We start from the raw sequence: 24,114 nt of genomic DNA, 5'->3' as shown, positions 1-24,114 counted from the left end.
ACTCCATACTTCAAGGATATTTTTTTTTCCAGTTTTCATGTCACCTTTATCCTTTATCTTCTCTAACTCCTTTTACAGCACTCTTTCCTCCATTCCTAAGCTTCAACAACTTCCAGAATATTTTGCCACCTTCTTGATATTTATTTTCTATATTCTTGCCAAAGTCCTCCCTTGACTTTTGTTTAGCTAGTTTTACATGGTGTTTAGCATTCTTGCATGTCTCTATATTCTCTAAGAGCACAAGCTGACTTATTTGCCAGGAACTTTTGATATGCTTTCTTCTTTTCCTTCACTGCCTCTTTAACTTCCTATGTCCACCAGGGAGTTCTTTTTATCCTTGCCGACAACCTCATCATATGCCTCTCTGGCAGAATCAATCAATGTTTTCTTCAGTTTGCCACCGAATCTCCAAGGTTTGATTCCTGTTCTCAAACTCTTTCATTTTTTCTTCAATAATCTTTGTGTATTTTAGTCTACAGTTCACATCTGAAAGCTGCTCAACTTTTATTCGCTTTAAAACTTTCTTACACGTTATTCTTTTCAATATGAAATTCAATTTTATCCTGCTCAAGACTAAATAGTGATCACTTCCAATTTCAAATCCTCTGTACACTCTGGTGTCCTGCACAAGGGAGAAAACATCACTATCAACAATAACATAGTCAATGAGACTTTTCTTATTCCTAGCCTCTTCTCTCCATGTGAATTTGTGCACATTTTTATGTTGGAACATGGTGTTAGTAATAACCAGTCCATGTCCTGAGCAGAAATCCAACAGATATTTGCCATATTATTAGCTTTGCTCTTTTCTCCAAATTTTCTCAAAATATTTTTTATGTCTCACAATCATTTCCTACTCTGCTATTTAGATCCCCAACAAGGACCAACTTTTCCTTTTTCATTGTGTCAGTTGCTTTTTCTAAAGCCTCAAAAAATTCCTCCACCTCTACCTTAGTAGAACCTTCTGTGGGACCATAGGCACAAATAAGTCTCATTGTCCAGTTCCCTATTCTCATATTTGTCCACATTACTCTACTTGAGACTGACTGCCATTCAAGAAGATTAGCTTCGTATTTTGTGTTGAATACTATGGCTACTCTTTTTCCTTGATTGCCATTGCCTGAATATAACATTTTGTATTTATTGCTCAGAAAGATCTCACCTGTTTTGGTCTTTTTTGTTTCAGTCACCCCCTATTATGTCGATCTGGTACGTATCTAATTCCTCAGCTAGCTCCATCTCTTTGCCATTCAGGCTTCTTACGTTGATAGTACCAATCTTTTACTCTGGTGATGTTGAGTTGGGGTTTGTTTTCAGATTTGTTCCAGTAGCTGACTTTTTCCTGTTCGCCCTGGTTCCCTGGCGAAAACAACGGGGTCCTTGTTTAACCGGGCAACGCCCCAGCCGGCATGAAATTTTGTCATGTTGTACCATCATTTTTTATTTTTTTAATTTATTAAAAAAAATTTTTTTTTTTAAATATTTACTCCTTCCCTTTTTTTTTATTTCTGAAAATTGGTTAGGGCTTGCATTCAGAAATGGATTGACAGTGAATCTACTTTGCAATGAACAGCATGGGTTTACTAAGGAAGATCATGTTTTAGCGAATACACCATGATACTTTTGGATGTTGCTAAGGCTTCTGATAGAATACAGCATAGTATTCTATCTGCATTACATAAAGTGGAGAACATGGGCTTGGATTATAAAATATTAGTGTGGATAAGAGGATGGCTGACAGATATCAATAAGTGATATATGGGAGGGAGTGAGTCTGCAAGATCCTCGTGGTACACCAGTGGTGTACCACAAAGATCAGTCCTTGGTCCACTGTTATTCAATCTGTACATTAACGATATGAGGGAAGGATTTGACAAGCAACATACAGCTCTTTGCTGCTGATGATGCAAAGATAGGTAAGGTAATCAGGAATGCAGCTGATATGCAGTACTTGCAGAATGATTTGAATAGGCTAGAATTGTCAGCATGGGAAAATGAATGTCAGTAAATTAAAGTTCATGCTTTTTGGCATGATTAGATATCCAATGTAGTATTATGTTAAAAGAAACTGATCAGGGTAGGGAATTTGGATTGTTAGTAGATAAGAAGTTGAAGTTTAGGGCCATGTGGCAAAGACTGCAAACACAACTTAAAAGACAATTGCAATGCTGAAACGAACATTCACATGTAAAGATAAGGATGTCATTTTGCCTCTTTACAAGGCCTTGATAAGACCTCATTTGGACTATTATGCACAGGTCTGGTTTCTGTTGTGATATTAATATATTGGAAAGAGTTCAAAGGAGAATGTTAAAAATGATATCAGGATTGTGGAATAGTGATTATGAAGACAGATTGAGAATTTATAGACTGCAGACACTAGCAAACAGGAAAAAGAGGAGATGATATGATTGAGACTTACAAACTTCTGAAAGTCATACAGGATTTCAAATGATGGAAGATTGTAATGTAGCTTGTTTTCTGTGTATAGTTGTATGCTCCAGACCTTGACATAAAGGTCGAAACGTCGAATGTAGATTTTAGTTATATTAAACTAAAGTTTTTATTCAAACACAGTAGTTGTCTCCATAATTTTCAAAAAAAGAGAAATTTCACCTGAAGAAGAGGATGGTAGGGGAAAAAGGGCCAATGCCAACAGCTGCCATTAAAGAAGTTTTATTCCACTGGTTTTCATGGTGAATATGTGGAATGGACTACTATTAGATGTGATTCTTTGGTGAATGTGTTCAAAGAGAGATATGATAGGTATTCATATCTCTTTGATTATCAGAGTTCAATGTGTTCCTAGACTCCCTAGAAGAGCATACATAATAATAATAAAGACATTTCTATGGCCACTCTTCATCAAAACTAGAATTAGTAATTCCTTTACTTTTCCTAAATTATGTTAAGAAATTTATGGAGGATGGATTTAAGAGATATCGTTGGAAGCTAAGAATGAATGCTGCTGGGGGAGGGGGCTAGATTTTTCTCTCATAGGGTGGTACATGATTGGAATGGATTGCCATTGGATGTTGTGAGTGTAAGCAGTGTAAATTAATTCAAGAATAAGTATGATCACTTGTTTGTGTGTGTGTGTGTGTGTGTGTGTGTGTGTGTGTGTGTGTGTGTGTGTAGTATGTGGCCTTTCTCGATGACTCCCTGGAGGCCGCTCTTAATAATAATATAAGAGTCCAGAGAGGATTTGAAATTGGAAGTGACCATTACTTAGTACTAAGTAGGATAAAAATGGATATCATATTGAAAAGAATAGTAAGTAAGAAAGTTTAAAATAATTAACGTTGCGCAGCTTTCACAAGTAAATTGTAGACTCTACTATACAAACATTATTGAAGAAAAAAATGAAACAAATTGAAAACAAGATGAAGGCTTAGCAGCCTTCATCAACAAATGGTTGCGAGTTGTCCTGTGATTCTCTTGACAACACCTTGATAAGAACTCACTTGGAATATTGTGCACAGGTCTGATCTCCTGGTTTCCATTGATTCTGATACAGTAGAGAGAGAGTGAAAAGGAAAGTGTTAAAAATGATATCAGGATTGTGGAATACTGATTATGAAGACCGATCAAGAATTTGTAGACTGTAGATACTAGCAAATGGGAGAAAGAGGGATGATATGCCAGCCTGGTTGGCATGTCATCCCTCTATCATTGGCCGAGTACTTGCAGAATGATATGAATAGGCTGGAATTGTCTACATGGGAAAATGAATATCAGTAAATGGAAAGTCAGGCACTTTGGCGTGATTAGATATCCAACATCGTATCATATTGGTAGGATTATACTAGAACTAATCGGGGCAGGGATCTTGGAGAGTGGATACACTCCAGCCAAAACACTGCAGGTTCGAATCCCATAGTGGGCATGGATGTTTGCGATTGTCTGTGAAAATACTAGTGGTGATGTTGGGCAGTAGACTGCGTTGGTGTAGATGAGGTTCACTGTAGTTGGTGGATTGAGTGGTGGAGACAGTTGTAGAGTAGGTGCTCTTCCTCGACAGTCTTTGTACACTACTTGGAGGTGTCACATAACAATAATAATATACTTACAAACTTCTGAAAGGGTCATACGGGATTTCAGTTGATAGAATTTTTCATTTTATAGAGGGTGGGGAGAGGACAAGATGGGATTCTTGGAGGCTGAGAATGAATGCAGCTAAGAATGGGGGTGAGGACTAAATTTCTCTCACAGAATAGTGCATGATTGGAATGGATTGCCACTGGATGTGTGTGAAAGCTGTGTGAATAAATTCAAGAATAAGTATGATAGCTGGTGCATGTAGTATGTGGCCTTCCTCGATGAGTCCTTGACTCCCTAGATGTCTCTCTCTCTTAATAATAATAATATCCCATCTTGACTACCATGAACACAGATCTGGCCACTTTGGTTCCTTAGGCATGAGGAGGTGGAAGGGATCCAGAAGCAATTAATCAAGATAGTGGTAGGTCTATGGAATTCACCTTATGAGAATAGGTTAAATATTAGTAGGTTACAGAAATTAGTTGATAGGGAGAAAAGGGATGATATGACTGAGTCATACAAATTACTGAAAGATTTTACAGGATTGATACAGAGGAAAATTTTCAGAACTTGTAGTGAAAGAACTAGACATCCTTGGAAATTGAGAAGGGTGTGAGGACTAATTTCTTGGTTCGAGTGGAATAGACTGCCAGTTTGCTGTGAATGATAGTACTGAATGGGTTCAAAGCATAGCACAACAGATAATGCTAAATGATCCTGGTGCAGGATACTACCATATTTTTGGACTCGAATGCGACAATTTATGTTTCTTTTTGTGAGAGCGTATGTTGGCTTTTTTTATAAACCGAAATAAATATAACGAACATTTGCAAGATGTAACTTAACATGAATAGGAAAAGTAATCAGTTCTATTCTTTTGCTCTTGTACAATGTATTTTACAATAGGTGGTGCTAAATGTATCTGAGTCATATTACCACCTACATGTCAATAGGGTTGGCAAGTCTTGGTTGGTCTGCATGTAAATCAAGTATAGATGTCAAGTCAGTCAAAATAATATTTCCAAAAATTTTAATAATCTAATATTCTGTTTTACTTATCTTTTTATATATATATTCTATACATATAAAAAGATAAGCCAAAATTTGAAACGTTTTTATGTTTTTTGTCTTACCAGCCAGGGGAGTGGAACCCCCTAGTATATAAATGCTACACAGAAATTCAAAAAGATAAAGGATTGTTTGGCAAACATACAGATTTTGATATCTCAATTTTTAAGTTAAGTAAAATGAAATGCATTTCCATATTTCAATCAGGAAAATTAGAATAAAGCATGTCAAGATATGCATACTAGCCACCGAATTAGAAACTTTTAGTTTATGTATAGGCACACACCTGCCAAACCAATCTTCAATTCCCTGTGCACATTTTGGCGAGATATGGGTCGCAAACAATCTTCATTAAATGCTTCGGTCAATTGCTGCACACAGAAAGTTCTCTGTCCTACAAGCCTTCTCAGAAGATGGCAATCTCATTCCTAACATTGCCTTACAATCATAGTTACACCCCTTAGACAAGCCACGGTTTATTTTATCAGCAATGTTTGAAAAAATAGTGGCTCAGGCACCCACAATAAGCTCTTCATTGAACTCCAAAAGATCCTTTGTTTTTCCCATTGTGTTCAATACTATTGACGATTACTGACCAGCAGCATTCATTAATAGTTGCCTAGAACACATGACCAAGTAGTTTGCATAAAGGTTTCTAATTTAGTGGCCGGTATGTGGATAAAAACTAAATGAGGAAAAAATTTTATTGAGCTTTCTAATATTTTGCTGGTTTTCTACTCAGCATCTTCAAAGCACAAATAACTGACAAGCATACAGCATTCAAGTAAATCACTGTAAGAACCATTTAAATTGGAACTAAAAAAGTACTAATGTCCTAACATGGCATTCTCTATGAGTGTGGTAACCATGGTTAATTTGCAGAAACCAGAATTTTCTGAAATTATCTCCCTGAGAGATAATTATTCTGAGACCAGATACCATGACTGATTACGTGACACTAATGTTAGGATATTAGGTTTTTTTTTTTTTTTCCCCAGTCACAGTTTGAATTGTTTCTATGATTTTACTTGAATGCTGTGAACTTTATGGTCTAAGCAGAAACCAGCAAAATATTAGTTCAATAAATTTTTTTCTCTTGTTGTTCATACCATGAAGCACTATTATGTATGAATAATTTATAGGGAATAAGAAAGAATAAGTAAAAACACTAAACTAGCTATATACAAGTGTACAAACCAATTTTAACTTATGGATCTGAGAGCTAGATTAGAAACCAAACACTTGATCAAAGTATGGAGACTACAGTTCTGAGGAAAGTTAGAACACTAAACAATGGCATTACTGAGCAGAACTATATTAAAAATGAGGATATTTGGAAAGAACTTTACATTGTAGTATTCAGAAATACATATTCAGAGCTTATCTAAGGTGATATGGTCACCTAAACAGAATGGAAAAGGAAAGGTTATCAAAAGGTACTGTTCACCAGGATAGCAGAAAAAAACCCAGAAGACCAAAATATATAGAAAATATATAAAATAACCAGAGCAGCCAGCCTGGTTGGCTAAGTGGTTAGCATATCTGCTCTCCAGCCAACAGGCTGCAGGTTTGAATCCCACCGTGGGCATGCATGCTTGTGATTGTCTGTGAAAATACTAGTGGTGGTTACCATTAGATGGTGTTAATGATGGTAGTTGTGGTTCACTGAAGTTGGTGGATTGAGTGAGTGGTGGAGATGGCAAGTTGCGAAGTGGGTGCCCTCCCTTGATGAGTCCAAAGACTCAACAAGGGAGATCATATTATTATCACGTAATAATATGATCTGCTGATATCGCAATCCTAATAGATAAGATTAACTGGGAGAAAAATTGTCAATAGGAAGTTGACAATGATGTAAACTATCATATACACCCATCCTCCACCCCTCAGTCACACATATCAGGGATTTGATGTAACTGTATAAAGACCATAGAGTTGATTCATTTAACTAAACTTTTGCAAATAGCACCAAAATATAAAGGAAAAAGCCATGCCAACTTCACTGAACCTAGCAAGCTTCAGCTAAAACAGCCCAGAAACCATTTCTCACACTCCTTGAGAATTTTAATCTATTTTTTAATAAAGGGCACTTTTTAATGCTAAAGTTGGCATTACAGAACAAGGAATTATTTCAATAAATGAACATTATAAGACCTAATCAGTATTTATGATATCTACTAAAACACACAAAGCTAAAGATTTTACTTTTAAAAAAAGTATATCACTGGGTTGGGTCTACACACAACCAGTTTTGACTGTACATATGTCACACCACGTTTGCTTTTATATGCAAACATAAATACCTACACTAAAGTTTAAAGTAATGAATCCCACTAACCCACCATTGCAAAAAACTTCCTATTTCGATATTATAAAGGAAAAGAATACCGAACATAAATGGTATGGATGTTTGGCAAATGATTTGTTCATCACCAATTGGTAAGATACCTCTATCCTACCTGCTGGAAGCCTAAAAAGGAATGAAAAATGTTTGGTCTCTAGAATAGACTCACTACTCTAGCCACAGTAATATTTTATAGATTTGCATATCCTAAGATAATTAAAGCATGAACTGTATATATAAAGAAAGCATTTCTACATACTTCCTGCTCGTTTGATAACAGGTGTTTTCTTGAGAACAGGTGATCCTCCTTCTCCAGGAACCTCAAAGAGATGCTCTTCTGGATCAAGACCTTCATCCTGTAAGGCCTAAAAAATATATTACACAGAATTTATCTAAGCTTATAAAATGAAAATTATAACCAGTACTTGAAGAGAGACAATATGTAGTAAAACTTAGCAGCATTAGTACAAGTATGAATGCTGTTAAATGTTGTCACTTTGTAATAAACAATTGGGTATGTGTTCATATCCTGAGAGTTATTAGGTTTAAGCCCTTCTTGATATTGACTCAATAATAATAGTCACTACTTATGTAAACTGAAATCAATGTTTTACAGTGGATTTTCACCAAAACTTTCATTCTCAAAGATATTTATTCCCTTTCTACGAGCCAGTTGCAAAATATGCTTAAATGTATCAAAATCTGATGTAGCACTTGAAATAGATTGGTTCCTTTGAATAGTTGAATATTGAAGTATTTATTCATTTAATACCCATTTCATGAATATTACAAAACTGAACATTCTTCAACTGCTGGATAGGGATGAAATTTGCAGAATGAGACAATAATGTCCTAATAGATAATACTCTTGCTACTGAACATTTTAAAAATATAGTTCCATTTTACCAAAATCTTATTTTTAAACAATCTTTCCCCCCCCCCTTTTTTTGCACAAGTACTGGTTATAATATTACTCAAACTTATAACATTTTTTTCCTTATTTAATCAAGAAATATAGCTCTCAATTATCCATTCACATTTGAAAACTGATTTACTTTTTCTGTTAATTTTTTATGAGGATGTAGATGAATTGAGCATATAATTACAAAATACTGTTCCAGTGGCAACAATATGCTTGCCCATCCAATGGCCACTTCACACAAATTCCTAGTATATCCACTCTTCAACAGGATGGATGTTGTGAATGTCTTTAGATGGTAAATGAAATTTTGTTTCAGACAAAACAGAAAGTTTGCTTAATGGAAACACAAAGTGGTTTGACAAAGGTTCACATGTTTGGTGTTCTTTATAACCCTGAGATTCATATGAGTTGACCAATTTTCTGCTCATGTGAAGGCTGGATAACTGAGATCAGTGTATAACAAATTATATCACAAGAAACATTTTCAATTCATTATTTCTAATTCTTGCTCTAATTCATTTTTATTTTAATTCTTAATGAGTAAAATGCATATACATAAGTATATAAATTTAACTCATTTTTAAACATTTCACTCTTAAAAACACAAATACATGTATAAAACAACTTTTCAAAAAATCAATGTAACAAAAGTGGATGAGATAAACAATCTACAAGTTTTATGTTGAGAATGACAGCATTTTACTTGCTTCCACTTTGTTTTAAACATGAAAGTACTTATGTCAAACAATCCAGCTTTCATTGATCAAGAAATGCAAATTTCATGCCAGTTAACCTAGAATACTAAGCATTCATAAAAATACCAGGTGATGGCCACTCTTATCAGAGTTTGATAGCCAAAATTCCTCATGACTGGCATAGCCAGTTTTAGCACTTTGCAAAAACAATGGTATTACCAAATTGACAATGTCATCTATCATTAATAATAAATACATTTTCCTTCTAGATATTTGATGAAAAACATACCAACCCCCAGCACAATACAAAGAATATTACAAGCTTGCATAGCATGGTTCCACCAATGTGAACATATTACCACAGGACCTCCATTAAATCCTGTAACTCATTGCAGATCTGTTAAGCAAAATCTAGCATTCCATTCGCAACCACTTCGTGCAAGTGGTTAATAAGTACAGTCTAAATAACTGTCTCAACTCTAGATTACATGTCCCTTAAATTATCCTGAGTGAAAATTCTAGTCACACTACAGAAAACTATTGTAAAGTCCCATCATCCCCATAGTATCAATTCTATCTTAAAGGAAATTCAGTTCTTCCACTAAAAATTTCATTTTGTAGCTATACCATTTATACAGCAAGATCACTACAGCATGTTATTCTTACATTTCTTGGTTTCTTTGTGTGCTTCAAATCTAGGCTAATAGATTTGAAGAGTTATACAAGCAAATTATCTTTATCTCTTCACATTCCACTTTATTCTAGTACAGTCCCACCAATGAATATATCTTCTGTTTTGTGGCTAACATTCAAACCTAGTAGCTATTGAAATCTTTCTGAATAGCACCATATCTGCAAATATGCAAAGTGCTTCCTTGCAATGCATTCAAATATCACTGATATTATGGATGAATAACAATGGCCATAGTAGTGAGTTCGGGGAAATTGCAATTGCTGTACTATATAATTGTGATATCTGACTATTAATCCAATCTACTAGCCAGACATATAAACCCATTCCAAATTAAATATCATTCCAAGTGACAAGATTAATTTTTTTCTAGATTCTGAAAAAGGCAATTGAAAAATCCCAAAAAATCAATGTATAGCAAACTAATTCATTACTTTATTATAAAGTATGGCCAGATTAATAAAACAGGGCAACCTTTAACAAATCCAATATGGACTTTATACAGATTTCATCTACCAATTCCAGTGCAAGTGCTTTAACTGCTACTAGAGAAATGCAAATTAGTTTAGCCTGTCTAGTCTGTTATGACACAAATGTAAGCTTTGCACTCATTTTCTCCATCAGATACTATCAATTGACATTTATGCTTGTCATATTCTTAGCACATTTCCTTAACTGGAAAAAATGTCACCCAGTCACCATCACCTTTCTTGATTCAGAGTATTCAGTATTCTAAATAATTCATTTAGAATCTCTGAACCCACTACTATAAACCTGTTTCACCAAAATACTAATGTTATTCAGTCATTTATCCACCACATATCCAGGAGTGACCTGTCAATAATTCCTATCGGCTTTCAAGTGTTTAAAAAAAAAAAAAAAAAATTAATGCACCTGGGCAGAGAATTTTTAAAAATATCTGACATCCTGTTCAGAAGCAACCATCTCTAGTGCAAATGGAAGAACAGCAGAATATTGTACCTTTCAACTGTAAGGAATCCAAATTAATTTTCATCATGGGAAGAGGAATCTTGATATAGCTTTTTCAGCTGAGTTAATCAATGTGGTACAGATTTTTAGCCTGCAAACAAGTTTTTCATTCTAACACAGGCAAATTAGCCAGAGAACACAATTTACAGACAAAAAAATATTATTCAATCTAATCATTCCGGTTTTGTAAATTATTTAAACCTGTTTCACCAAAATACTAATGTTATTCAGTCATTTATCCACCACATATCCAGGAGTGACCTGTCAATAATTCCTATCGGCTTTCAAGTGTTTAAAAAAAAAAAAAAAAATTAATGCACCTGGGCAGAGAATTTTTAAAAATATCTGACATCCTGTTCAGAAGCAACCATCTCTAGTGCAAATGGAAGAACAGCAGAATATTGTACCTTTCAACTGTAAGGAATCCAAATTAATTTTCATCATGGGAAGAGGAATCTTGATATAGCTTTTTCAGCTGAGTTAATCAATGTGATACAGATTTTTAGCCTGCAAACAAGTTTTTCATTCTAACACAGGCAAATTAGCCAGAGAACACAATTTACAGACAAAAAAATATTATTCAATCGAATCATTCTGGTTTTGTAAATTATTTTTTTTATTAAAAAAGACTGTTTTTTTAAAACTAAACAAGTAATAAAAAACAAATCCGACAAGTTTCATTAGTCGTCAGACTAACATCTTCAGGGCAAAGATAACTAACAGTTTAAGGAACTAACTATAAGAAATTACGAAAAAACAAGTTCATTTATTGGTATTATGAACATCAAAAAAAGTTTGTTAAAAAATCGAATAACAGATCTATACAACTGTTAATACGTGTTAGCTGGAAACAATGCTATTTGATGTCGCGTTCTGTGGTTCGCTTTCACTCTGTCCGAGGTCTGAACTGGGTAAATTTTTAATAAACATTGACCAAACTTGATTTAAAATTAAGCCTTGATTTTTGTTGCATTGTGTAGGAATTTTTCAATGCAGCACCTACAAGAAACTTAAATAAACAAGACTTCTCAAGAACACAGCCACCCTTCCTTGTATCAAAAATGTAACAGATAAATTAGTCAAACTTCTCTACAAGTATAACATAAAAGTGACTTTCCTGCCACTTGAAAAAATATCAAAATCTCTTCATCCTCTGAAACCCCACATCACCCAATGAAAAAACCAGGAGTTGATGATATTCACTGTTCCTGTGGCATCTGCTACATAGGCCAGACAGGGAGATCAGGAGAAATCCTGCATGAGTGAACATAAAAAAAAACTTACAAAAAAAGAGACAAAATAAGTCTGGCTTGGCATTTCACACAGCTTCTACTGGTCATGATGTAATCTGGGACAGAACAAACATGTCCTACATTGATAAAAACTGTTTCACAAGAAAATTCAAAGAGGCATATGATTAAAATTCCTACACAATGCAACAAAAATCAAGGCTTAATTTTAGATCATGTTTGGTCAGCGTTTATTAAAACTTTACCCAGTTCAGACCTCGGACAGAGTGAAAGCAAACCACAGAACGAGACATCAAATAGCATTGTTTCCAGCTAACACGTATTAACGGTTGTATAGATCTGTTATTAATTTTTTTTTTAATTTCTTATAGTTTGTGCTTTAAAGTGTTAGTTATCTTTATCCCTGAAGTTCAACAACTAACGAAACTTGTCGGGTTTGTTTTTTAGTACTTTTTTTATTAAAAAAGACTTTTTTAAAACTAAATATGTGGTCACAAAACCAGAATGATTCGATTGAACTTAACCACAGAAACCTCTGCATGATTAAAAAAATACTATTATCCAAAGTAGTATTCTTTACAGACAAAAAAAATATTACTGGTAGATAGATGGTGGTTAGTACTCATCCTACACAACTGCAAGTAGGAGTATTCAAGAGTCAGTCATGGCTAACTAGCTCATTTCAGAGGTTCTTTATTAACATGGCTTCTTCTGCCCAATCCAGAATAAGCTAATTAAATAATTTGAATTCATCACTGTTCCCTGGCTTACAGCAATATTCCTAGCAATCCACTTTTCACACATCAATGAATTAGAGCTTTATGCAACTGAACTATCATCACCCTTGTTTCTCTACCAGCAACATTCTCTGCAGTGCTGCAGCAATGTATGTTATAGGGTGTCTCCAAAACAATTTTGCATATCAATACTGTCCACTGAAGTTCAAATTTTTCCCATCACCTCAAGATCTCTTGCATCCTACACTTCCACCAAGAAAATAAACATCCTTATGTAGATCCTAAACTTAAAATCTTAAATTTATCTATGAACACCCTATTCCTTTTTCCATCTTTACAGCTTATACAAATCCTGAAGAATGACATACAAATAACCATTCCAAGGTTTTCTGTAAAACTGAGTATCCCCTATGCATTCCAGTGAAGATGAGGGATAAATGCTAACAGTCCTCCCTGTACTGAACTTTGTAGATTTGTGTTTCTCAACCTGTGGTCTACAGGCAGACTTAAATATATATTTTTTAATTATCCAAACAAAACAAATTAAAATTGAATAAGTAAAAATTATTGAAATCAAATGGAGACTTAAAAAAAACCAACAAATAGCTTCAGAATGTTCAAAGGTGGAAGCAATAAAACTATATTATTGTTTAGTTCACCCCTCTTTTATTATTTGTCATTCTGCTGCTACAAATTTAGCAGCAGAATAAGAAGGGAGAAGTGAACAACAATATAGTTTTATTGCTTCCGCCTTCTTGCTGCTTTGTCAGATTTGAAGTGAAAATGTGTTATCTACATTTCAACCAAGTGCTTGTTATTTATTGATTTTTATTATTGAAGGTTTCCTTCCTTCATCCAAGGCTCAGTTATATCTTCAGAAGTGCTAAGTGATACTTAGACAAAGTCCTGAGGTTAACCCCAGTATTTATATATTTTTCAAAAACGTTTTTTAACAATGGAAAAGTGGCTTAGAACTAGGATTTTGAAAAAAGAGCAAATGAAACAGGTGATGCTAACCCTAATTGTGATACATGGGTTTACTTGCTGTTACAACGTGTATCACAATTAGGGTTAGCATCACCTGTTTCGTTTGCTTTTTTCATTTGATACTATTAAAGTAGAAGAAACAAGCAGTTCAAAGAAAAAATACAGTAGGAAATATAACAGTTCATATTTGGAATTAGGGTTTACTTGGCATGGAGATGAAAGTGAACAGAAATCTCAATGTGTTTTGTGTTATAGTGTTGTTGAAAGAGTGCATGAAACCTGCGAAACTCCAACGACATTTAGAAACTAAACATTGTGATGTGAAAAATAAGCCAATGAAATTTTTCAGCAACGCTTAGGGACATTAAATCATGGGAAAGATATTTTCGGCCATGGGTTCCATTAATAGCAAGGAACTAGAAGCATCCTATCTCTTAAGTTTGTACATATTGAAAACAGGGAGAGCTCATTCTATCGGGGAAAATTTGTACTTCCAGCTATAAAAGATGTGGTAAAAACTATGTTTGGCAACAAGTTACTCAAAGATGTTGATTTGATTCCTCTTTCAAATGACACTGTCAGTCGCAGAATTAATGATATGGCAGGTGATGTAGAATCTCAGTTAATCGAAAGAGTTAAAGAAGAGTCTTCATTATGCGTTAAAAATAGACAAGATGTTACAAATGATGCGCAGTTAATATGCTACGTAAGATATGCGCATGATAACATTCATGATGATATTCTGTTTTGTAGAACTTTGCCATCCTGATCAACTGGAAAAGAAATATTTCACACTCAATAATTACATAATACACAAAGGCGGGAAAAATGTATAGTCTTCTGTTCAGTTGGAGCTCACACCCAGGCATAGTGGGGTTGTTTCTATGGTCCAGGTATGAATTGGGTACCATACATAGGGAAGTGTTAGCCTCCAAAGGAATGCTACCAGAATTTAAAACTGTGCTATACAACGCTGTAAAGCTAGTTAATTTTATTAAAACTCGACCGTTAAATAATGGGTTATTTTCGGTACTCTGCGATGAAATGGGCAGTGAATATATACAACTATTGCTTCATTCTGAAATTCGCTGGCTTTCCAGGGGCAAAGTACTAATAAGGCTATTTCAATTAAGGCAGTTTTGTTTGTAACTGAAAGTAATTCTGATTTTGCATCATTCCTCATGGACTATGCATGGTTATCAACACTATCCTATCTTTCAGACATTTTTCTGAGATTAAATGAACTAAATCTCTCCCTTTAGGGAAATTCTTTAACTGTTCTTGATGTGTACGACAAAATAATGGCATTTGATTTTTATGGATTAATTATGTAAATGACAGACAATTGGCACCTTTTTCAACATTGGAATCCTTTTTAGTGGAAAATTATAATTTTGTTAATTCTGAGTTTCTGGAAAGGGTTTGTGACCACCTCAAAAATCTGAAACTGAATTTTTAAACATATTTTCCAAATAACTTTTATAAGAAATTTCTGTGGGTTCATGATCCATTTCAGGCTTGCAGTCATGAGAACGACCTTTCATTATCGAAAAAAGAACAGTTAATTGAGCTTTCAACTGACAGTAGACTTAAAATGCAATTCCGTGATCTTGGTTTGGCTTGATTTTGGATCTTGCCTTTGGTGAGAAGTGAATTTCCAGAATTATCTGGAGCATTGAAAATCGTCATGCAGTTTTCTACAACCTATCTTTGTGAGAAAGGATTTTCATCACTCCTTCAAATAAAAAAATAGACTTCATCTTAGTGTGTACCTATCTTCGACTGAAGTTGACCAATATTAGGCCAGATATCCAGCAACTCTGCAAGGGCCGAGAAGCTCAACCATTTCATTAAAAGTAAGTAGTAACATAATTATATTATATTATTTATTTGATACACTTTTAATCGTTTACCTCCAATTTAATTATGTTTCATTATTCAAAACATGCATTTAGATTTATTATGTTATAAATGGCAGTTTTTCCAAAATGTTGGAAATTCCCATTGGTTTTCAAAAAAATTACAAAAAGTCAAAACGACGTATAAGGAAATAAATTAAAATATGTTTATTTTTGAAGTAAAACTTTAATTCCAACATTCTAAAATGTTATTTTTCTTGCTTTTCTGTTCGTAAAATTGTCGATGACATTATTGAAGTCTATTTCATCACTCAGTTGCTGTTTTATAGACAGTGTGGCAAGATTTCTTAAATGCCAAAAAAGTGCCACCCAGGGAGGATCACCCCCCCCCCAGCTACGCCTCTGTAACTTAGTGGTCCGTTGAATTGTTTTGTTTTAGGCATTTTACTGGTCCTTGGGCTTAGAAAGATTGAGAAATGCTGCTGTAGATCAGCCATCACTTGTAATAACGTCCTACTACAATGCGCCCACTTCACACAATTGCAACTGATACGAGCAAGTCAATTTCCAATTCAACTACAACTAAATCAACCCAACTGTTCTTATATACAAAATAGTCAATCTTGTATGTAAGAACCAGATTGTTCAGCAAACTGTATATAGTGAAACCTGTGGAGTATCCATAGCCATAGAAATAACATGCATGCCACAGTAAATAACTTTTTTCTTTAAGTAAATTATGTCATCTTATGTCTCATAAGAAATCAGTACAATGACTGAACAATAGGAATTCAAAAAACAGTAGCATGCATGCTTTTAAAAATTGTAATCCCTCTATGAACAATCGTGTGTGTTCATGGAATAAACCTAATGGGATGAAATTAAAACTAAATTAAATTAAAATATAAAATTTATTTTATAACAATCGAGGATAACAATTTCCCAAACTGTTTAATATTGTCTGTAATTAAAAAATTTTTAATTGAACTAGCCAACTATTTTTACATACAAAATCATCACATCCAGATAAGCAAATTTTTAAGTTTCAGCTTTCAAGATCATGCTATCTACTGAGACTTTCTTATATAGTGAAACCTGTGGAATATATGTAACTATAGAATAACATGTAGGCTACAGTAAATAACTTTATTATGTAAATATTTCAATTCCTATTATTGTTCAATCATTGTACTGATGTCTTATAAGACATAAGACAAAATATTTACATAAGTTATTTACCGTGGCATACGTGTTATACTATAGTTATCTACTAAGAATTCATCACTTCTTTGTGAACTGCTGAAGCAACGTGAACTTGTAAAATTAAGGGAAAAGAATAGATGGCTTAATAACAGGACAAATGTTGCAAATATTAATGATTTGCATAGCCATGACAGGATTTAGATATTAAAAGCAACTAATTAACAGTGGACTAATAAAATAAAGTAAGGGACTCCTCCTCTTGTTAATCTGACTTATTCTGCAGTAGTGAATGGACTTTAAATTTGGAATGGTATTCTCTTTAGTGAATTAACACGTTCGCTGCCAACTACGAGTATACTCGTAGTGGGTAAACCTGCTTCACAAGCCAGCTACGAGTATACTCGTAGGACGCTTACCGCCGGGAACGAGATTATTGTAGTGACCTTGAAGAAGTGAAAATGCTTGGCTTGTGGGGCTAGCTTCAAAACTGTGTATTCTCATAGACTGTATATGCTCTGTACAAGCCAACTACGAGTATACTCGTAGGACGTTTACCTCCGGTAACGAGATTATCGTACTGACCTTGAAGAAGTAAAACTGCTCGGCGTAGGGGAACAGACCATGCCAAAGTAGCGTGGCAGCGAACGTGTTAAGATGAAATTGTAAATATACTCAGTTATTTTTAATTAGATGCTTTCATGCTAATGTTGTAAATACAGTAGTGGACTTCACTATCTTACATTACTAGCTTGTTCACAGCTATCATATTCTAAGGGATGGTTCAATACATAAGTGCATCGCCAAAGTAGAAACCACAAATTATCAGCTGAGAAAAGCATTGGTCAATAAACTCACTGTGTCGTAACTACCACAATATTTATTACCAGAAAGTCTCAAGTCATGAAACGTTCCATATAATTGGTATTTGTTTCAATTTTGTAAAATTTGATATGCCTTCCACTTCAAAGTATTTAGAAAACTTACTTTTGTATGTTTGTTTTTCAAAAATTTTAATTTTAACATTAAAATTTTAATTTTAACATGAAACAGTTGCATTATTTATTAATTCAAAACTAGAAGCAGTTTTCTTCATGAGTTTAGCAAAATGGAAGTTTTAATGAAAATTTTTATTGCAATTTATGGATTTTATTGCAACATATAGAAATATGAGTGATCAAGCAAACACTGATTTAGTGATTATAGCAAAAACATTTATCAGATATAAACAACTATTAACAGACTCAATGTTAATCTACAATGCTATGATGTGGTCACTCTCAGCTTGAATGTGGCACAGAATCCTGCTCAGCAAAATACCACCTTCTACAACTCAGTCATTGGACATTAGATACCATATGGTTACTCCAGTCCTTCCCATGTGGTCCTGTTCATATGCTTTTCTGGAGGTTTCAAACTCTGAAGTTCAGTCACTTCCAACACAGTGTCTACACTTCTTTGTCCAGGAATTTTATCTTCTATTACTGTCTCTTCCATTCTTTCAATGTTTCCACATATCTTAAGCTTTCTTCTGTCAGCCATTAAGGAATCAAAGTTCTACCAGTCCTTTCTAGCATCCATCCATTTGTTTGCTTTTCAGTAATTGAAATCTTCAAGCAACTTATAACACAAAACTTGGTTGCCAATTTCCTATTTAGTCATTAAATCTCTATACTTTCATTGCTATTCCTCCTACACATGAATCGACTTCTCTAGCTTTATATCGATGGCTATGATCTCAAGGCACTCCATTCCTCTTTGACAGGCCCTGTGGTACAGTCATTCAGGATTTCAAGATCTTTCATACCCAATGCCTTAAATGCCAATCTCCTTACTATCCTTCTGTGGGATAGGAATGACCTGAACTTCCAATACAACCAAGGCACAGTGCAGTTAATTTATCACAAGAACAATCTCATTTTCCCTTTCTCTTGAAAATGACAAATCTGCAAACATGACCAGATTTTCCTTCTTGGGTTGACCTCCAGCCTCTCAGGTACAAATTTACCTCAGCCATAGCTTCTTTTCAGTTCTATATATTTCACATATGTACAATTAATATATAAATTAATAATAATATAAATCCCATATCCACCAAACCTAGAAATGTGTTTCATTTGGGGTGGTGCTTCTAAAACCAGGTTACAACTGCTTAACAATATTCAGATGAGGAAAATCCAATTAACTGTTCTCTCTCACAAATATTCAGTTCACTCAATTTCATATTCTTTCTACATTGTCTCTTCCATCAGCAGTTAGAAGTTGCCACCATAATTTCTCAACTTTCTTTTTTGCAATCATTTGTTATCCAGAGCAAAATATCCATGCTGTGAAGATGAAAATGGGACATCTCTAAGGTGAAAACAGGTAAAACTTCAGCAATCCCTAACATCAATTTACTGAGATAACTAGCACCATACCAAGTTTAGTATTATAGCCATGACACTTTGCTAACCATAGTAAATTTCTCTACTTGCAAATGGAACTATAAGTGATATTCAGTCAACTCTATGCATATAGCTCACACCTATCATTATTCAGGACGTCCAAGGAGTCCTTCCATCTTTGTGTTGACTAAGATGGAAGGCCTATCTTACACAAGTCTATTATCAAAGTGATCTGGGTAGTAACTCCATTATAAAAATAAGGAGATGAAAATGAGAACATAGCAGTCCCCCTTATCTGCAGGGATACATACCAAGACACCCCACAAATACCTGAAACTACAGATAGTACCAAACCCCATATACACTGTTTTTTCCTATACATTATACATACCTAGGATAAAGTTTAATTTATAAATTAAGCACAGTAAAAGATTAACAACAATAACTAATAATAAAATAGAAAAATTATAACATACTGTAATATATGTGAATGGAATCTTAGCAACCTCAGCATGCATTTTTTTTTTTATTATTTAATTATTTTATGAAGTCAAGAACTTTCACCTTTTTCACTTAAAAGGAAACACTTTATGGCTTCTTTCTCTTCTCTTGGGTTACTTGAACACAAGCACTGTGATACCGTGACAGTCGATCTGATAATTCAGAACTACTCAGAACAGTGTGCAATTTAAAATTTATGAATTGTCGATTACTAAAAGAAAGAACTATACAGCTTCGTTTCTGCAATGTAAAATTACATTGGCAAAATGAATATCAGATCCAATATTATTTCAAAGCAGAATGTTTGTAGAAACTATGGAAGTTTTGTAAGTTAACCTGAGAGCTTACGAGAATACAATCCTCAGCATCCCCGAGTTGCCTTAGCTATTTAAGTCAAGTAGTACAAGCTAAGGCAACTTGAGGATGCCGAAGATTGTATTCTTGTAAGCTTTCAGGTCAACTTATGAAACTTTCATAGTTTCCATAAACATTCGTCTTTCAAATAATGTTGAATCCAGTATCCACATTGCCTATGTAATTATAAATTGTATATTTCTGGAATTTTCTATTGAATATTTTCAGACCAGGATTGACTGCGGATAGTGAACCCTCAGATTGGGGGGACGGGGACTACGGTGTTCATCAAGTATAATTTATATTAGCAAAATAGATGTTTGATGGTAAGTAAGATCCCAAATTCCAAGATCAAGTCTGATACAGTTAGTAGTATCTTAGAAGAATGAAATGTAATAATATAGGAAACCTAGTAATAATTTAGACTTAATTATGTAGAATTATCATATGACATTAAGTCAAGAAATGTCCAGGGTACATAAGTCTTTTGCATAAGCATCCCAAGAAGTGCTCCTCATTATTTGGTCATTCACTTCATTAAAATTATTAGTTTCATTCTTTTAAACACCATTTATAGTGTCTGCTACACATTACATCACGTATCCATGATCTAATATTAACCCATGACTTCCGTGGAGTTGTGGGGATCATCGGCATACAAAAAAGCATATGCAATGCCTTGCACAAGTTTGCAGATGGCTCTGGTCTCTCACACTTGTTAACCTCTTAAAAAAAATCTTAGCACAACCGTTATTACCTCCAAATACCTTGTTACAGCCTCCATTTCCACTGATAGAATATGATCCTCCATCTGTGCATCCCAAAATGTCAAAATTCAGCCACATTAAACTCCATCCTTTATTCATTTTTACCTTTAAAGCGTATTCAAATTCTCTTAAAAAACCACATCAGCACTGTTCATAATTTTCCATATCTCTGCATCACCTATGAAATGAACATTGCAGGCACTCCACACAAACCCCACTGTCTATACTAATTAATCCTTAATCTATTTCACATTTACTTTCACAACCATTTCATAAATTTCCACTTCATCTTCGGATAGTAGTAAAATTTCAAAACTGGCTGGCAATCTCAGCAAAGCGGTGCTTAGGACAGATTCCTATAATTCCTAAATTATTCAACATTCAAAACCACATACTAATAATCAGTTTGCATCTTTTCAGATGGGAAATATAAAGCATTAAATTTGTTTTAAGATAGCATGCATTATTATATTATATTTATGGCACTGTATAAAAAGCATGCACAGATCAATTTTAAAAAAAAATTAATTAGAACTTACAAATATGAAAGAAATGAAATTACACAAAATGTGTGAAGGAATTACTATTAATCTCGGATTGATGTTGGATACCATGTCACAGTACTCGGCAGCATTTTTTTTTTTTTTTTTTACTGGAGGGGGGGATGAAAATATGCATTTTTCCCGCCCATACAATAAATACAAAGGCACGGCGAATTCTGTGGTCGAGTTTTTCGGGCAGACTCGTTCAGATATAGTAAAATTCATGACTAATTCCAAATTATAATAAAAATTAGTGAAATTCAGTATATACAAAAGTATAACGAAACTCGCTTCTACAAATTATACACGAAAAAATAAAAAAACTAAATGGCATCCAAATTCGGCTTGATCAATAAAGCAAAATACACACTCCGGTAAATAAATAATTATAAGTATCACACCTAATAATCTAATTTAGCATGAATTTTATAATCCCACATCAATACCGAAGATTATTATTATCAATATTATATTACTGAAGTTTTTTTGTTCGTTTATACTACACACTCTCATTACACAACACGGAACAAAATGGTGCCTTTTTAAACAACAGAAAAACTATGATACATTTAAGGAAATGCAATTCAACTAGAACACTTACTTTATTTAATCGCTCAATTAACGCTGTTTTCACTCCAGTCTTATCCAAGCCCCGCTTCTCTAATTCAACACGAAGATCTACTACTCGTAAATCAATTAATTTCTTTTTGGACAAAGCAACCTCACCTTCTTCGTTAGCCATCTTGTCTCTTTCACAAAGACCTAACAGAGCCGACAATCGTCTTCTTCAACGGGTGGTTACTGAAAGAGAAAGTAGCGCCCTCAAGAAAAATGAAGGAGATAGGTTTCGTAATTAGAAAATAAGTTCGATTATTATTATTTCGTTAAATAAATTTACACTTAAGTTGTTTACTCTTGCCAATTAAAACATATTTGAAAAAAAAGAAATAATAAAATAAAAAAACAACAAAAAAAAACGAAATCAAAAAACAAAAATAGCCATAATATTAATAATAAAATCAGATTATCATTTCACAGCCAAGCAACAAATAAAAATATATTATTTTACCAGACCAAAGATTCCATAGATGAGTGGTGTGATTTCACGTGTTGCATCCCATTACTTATCAAATGATATTAAGAAATAAAGGATTCTTATTTCAAGAAGTATAATTGGGAAAGAGGATATCAAATGATTCTCTGGGGAGGGGGGGAAGCAGCGTAAGAAAGTAAAAATTGTTAGCTATTGCCAAGATATGAGCGTATTAATTAAAGAAGAGGAGTTTTAATAGCAAGTGATTCAATGTGTGCAAACTGTGTAAATGAAATATTTGAGGGTTTTTGGAAATGTAGAGTGAATCTGATGGTAGAAATAGTTACTTAAGAGACAGGCCAACGCTTGAATAAATTTGAAATCGGGAGACTGGAGAATATTTATTGCAATGAGATCTAATGCACAGTGCTGCGGAAACTAGATAATGACTCGGGGAATGGTGAGAGTTTATGGGTGATAATGATATGATTGCAAATGAGTACGATTATCAATCTAGTTAAGGTTTGGAAATGCACATTGGGTTCGGAACTTTTGAATATATCAGAGTAGGCAAAGAGAAAGTTGCCCAACTGGGACATGGACGCAGCACATATGACTATAGAATTAAGCTAGGAGGTAATTTGTTCTTTCCTTTAGTGTTACAATGGTTATTCCAGTAGAATAACCGTTGATCATTGTCTCTTTAGCATTTGTTATTTCTATACATAAATGCCAAAAGCATCTTGAACAATTGAAGTCTGTCTGTTACCTTGGTTTTAGTGCATTCATGGTCTAAAAGTCATATATTGAAATTGGAATTAAGTGGAAGTGGTACAGAATTTAATGAATGATAGATGACATAAGATAGGAGTGTAGTATTAATAATGGTATCAAATGATTTGAGTCCTGTTAGGATAGAAACTCATCCAGGTAATCAGAGGAATATTGCCCCATCAAGCAATGATTTTCATGCCATATAATTGTCAAGTGACGGCGAACAAGATGAAATATATGGTGGAACGATGCTATGTATCTAGTGGTTCAGTTGCTACGGACGATGAAATATATTGTAAAACTATTCATATGGGTACTAAAAGAGTAATCATTGCGGATGACTTAAAGGAGAGTTTTAGACGTGTCCAACCAATCCAAGCAATCATTGGGTAGTAAGGGAAAAAAATCGGGATAAGAATGAAGGAGAATTTAAGCAGCTGTTAAAGACAACTTTTTCAATCACACATAAAAAACATAAAGAAAGCTAGGTCAAAGAGTGTTAGATTTAAGCACAGTATCAGAATATGCATCACTTCAGAAAGGGAATGTTTTCCCACCAGATATTGATGCTGATCATGCGTACTGACCTGGGAAATTGATAAATATATGAATGTTCTTCATACAAAAGAATAAATGCTAAAAATATAACAAATTCATTAGAATACTATGGATATTCCCACAGTATCATTTATCGAATGGAAAGGATATTAGCAGTGTATAAAAACAGTACAAAGATGCTTAAATGATGGAGTATCCGAAAGTGTCTTTAAAGCTCAAATTACAGATATATAAAATTTAATCAGTAAACTTACGAATATTATATGGTAAGCAAATTCGAAGTAGAAAAATTGGCTATTCAGTTAATAACAAAAAAAAAATATCGTCATAAGAGTTATGTTTGTGACTAAAAGAGATGCGATTGTATAAATAACTAGCGCTCATTACACTGGTCCATTAATCTAGTGTATCAAC

General features: G+C 34.0%; 1 protein-coding gene across 1 annotated transcript in view; it reads right to left on the bottom strand.

Annotated features, from left to right (window-relative positions):
• Positions 1-22,136, bottom strand: part of LOC150094175 (uncharacterized) — a 108,898-nt gene extending 86,762 nt beyond the window's left edge. Inside the window, exons 1-2 of the mRNA XM_090412415.1 lie at positions 21,937-22,136; positions 7,713-7,818 (exon numbers count right to left, since the gene is read on the bottom strand). Of these exons, the coding sequence (XP_090268541.1) occupies positions 7,713-7,818; positions 21,937-22,077 (247 nt within the window). The 5' untranslated portion in view covers positions 22,078-22,136. The remainder of the gene's footprint in view (positions 1-7,712; positions 7,819-21,936) is intronic.
• Between the last annotated feature and the right edge of the window lie 1,978 nt (positions 22,137-24,114).

The sequence above is a fragment of the Typopeltis vanoorti genome, chromosome 22, assembly GCF_054136105.1.
Source record: "Typopeltis vanoorti isolate ZY-2024b chromosome 22, IOZ_Tvanoo_1.0, whole genome shotgun sequence".
Taxonomy (NCBI): Eukaryota; Metazoa; Arthropoda; class Arachnida; order Uropygi; family Thelyphonidae; genus Typopeltis; species Typopeltis vanoorti.
This window is presented reverse-complemented; position numbering and strand designations above follow the sequence as displayed.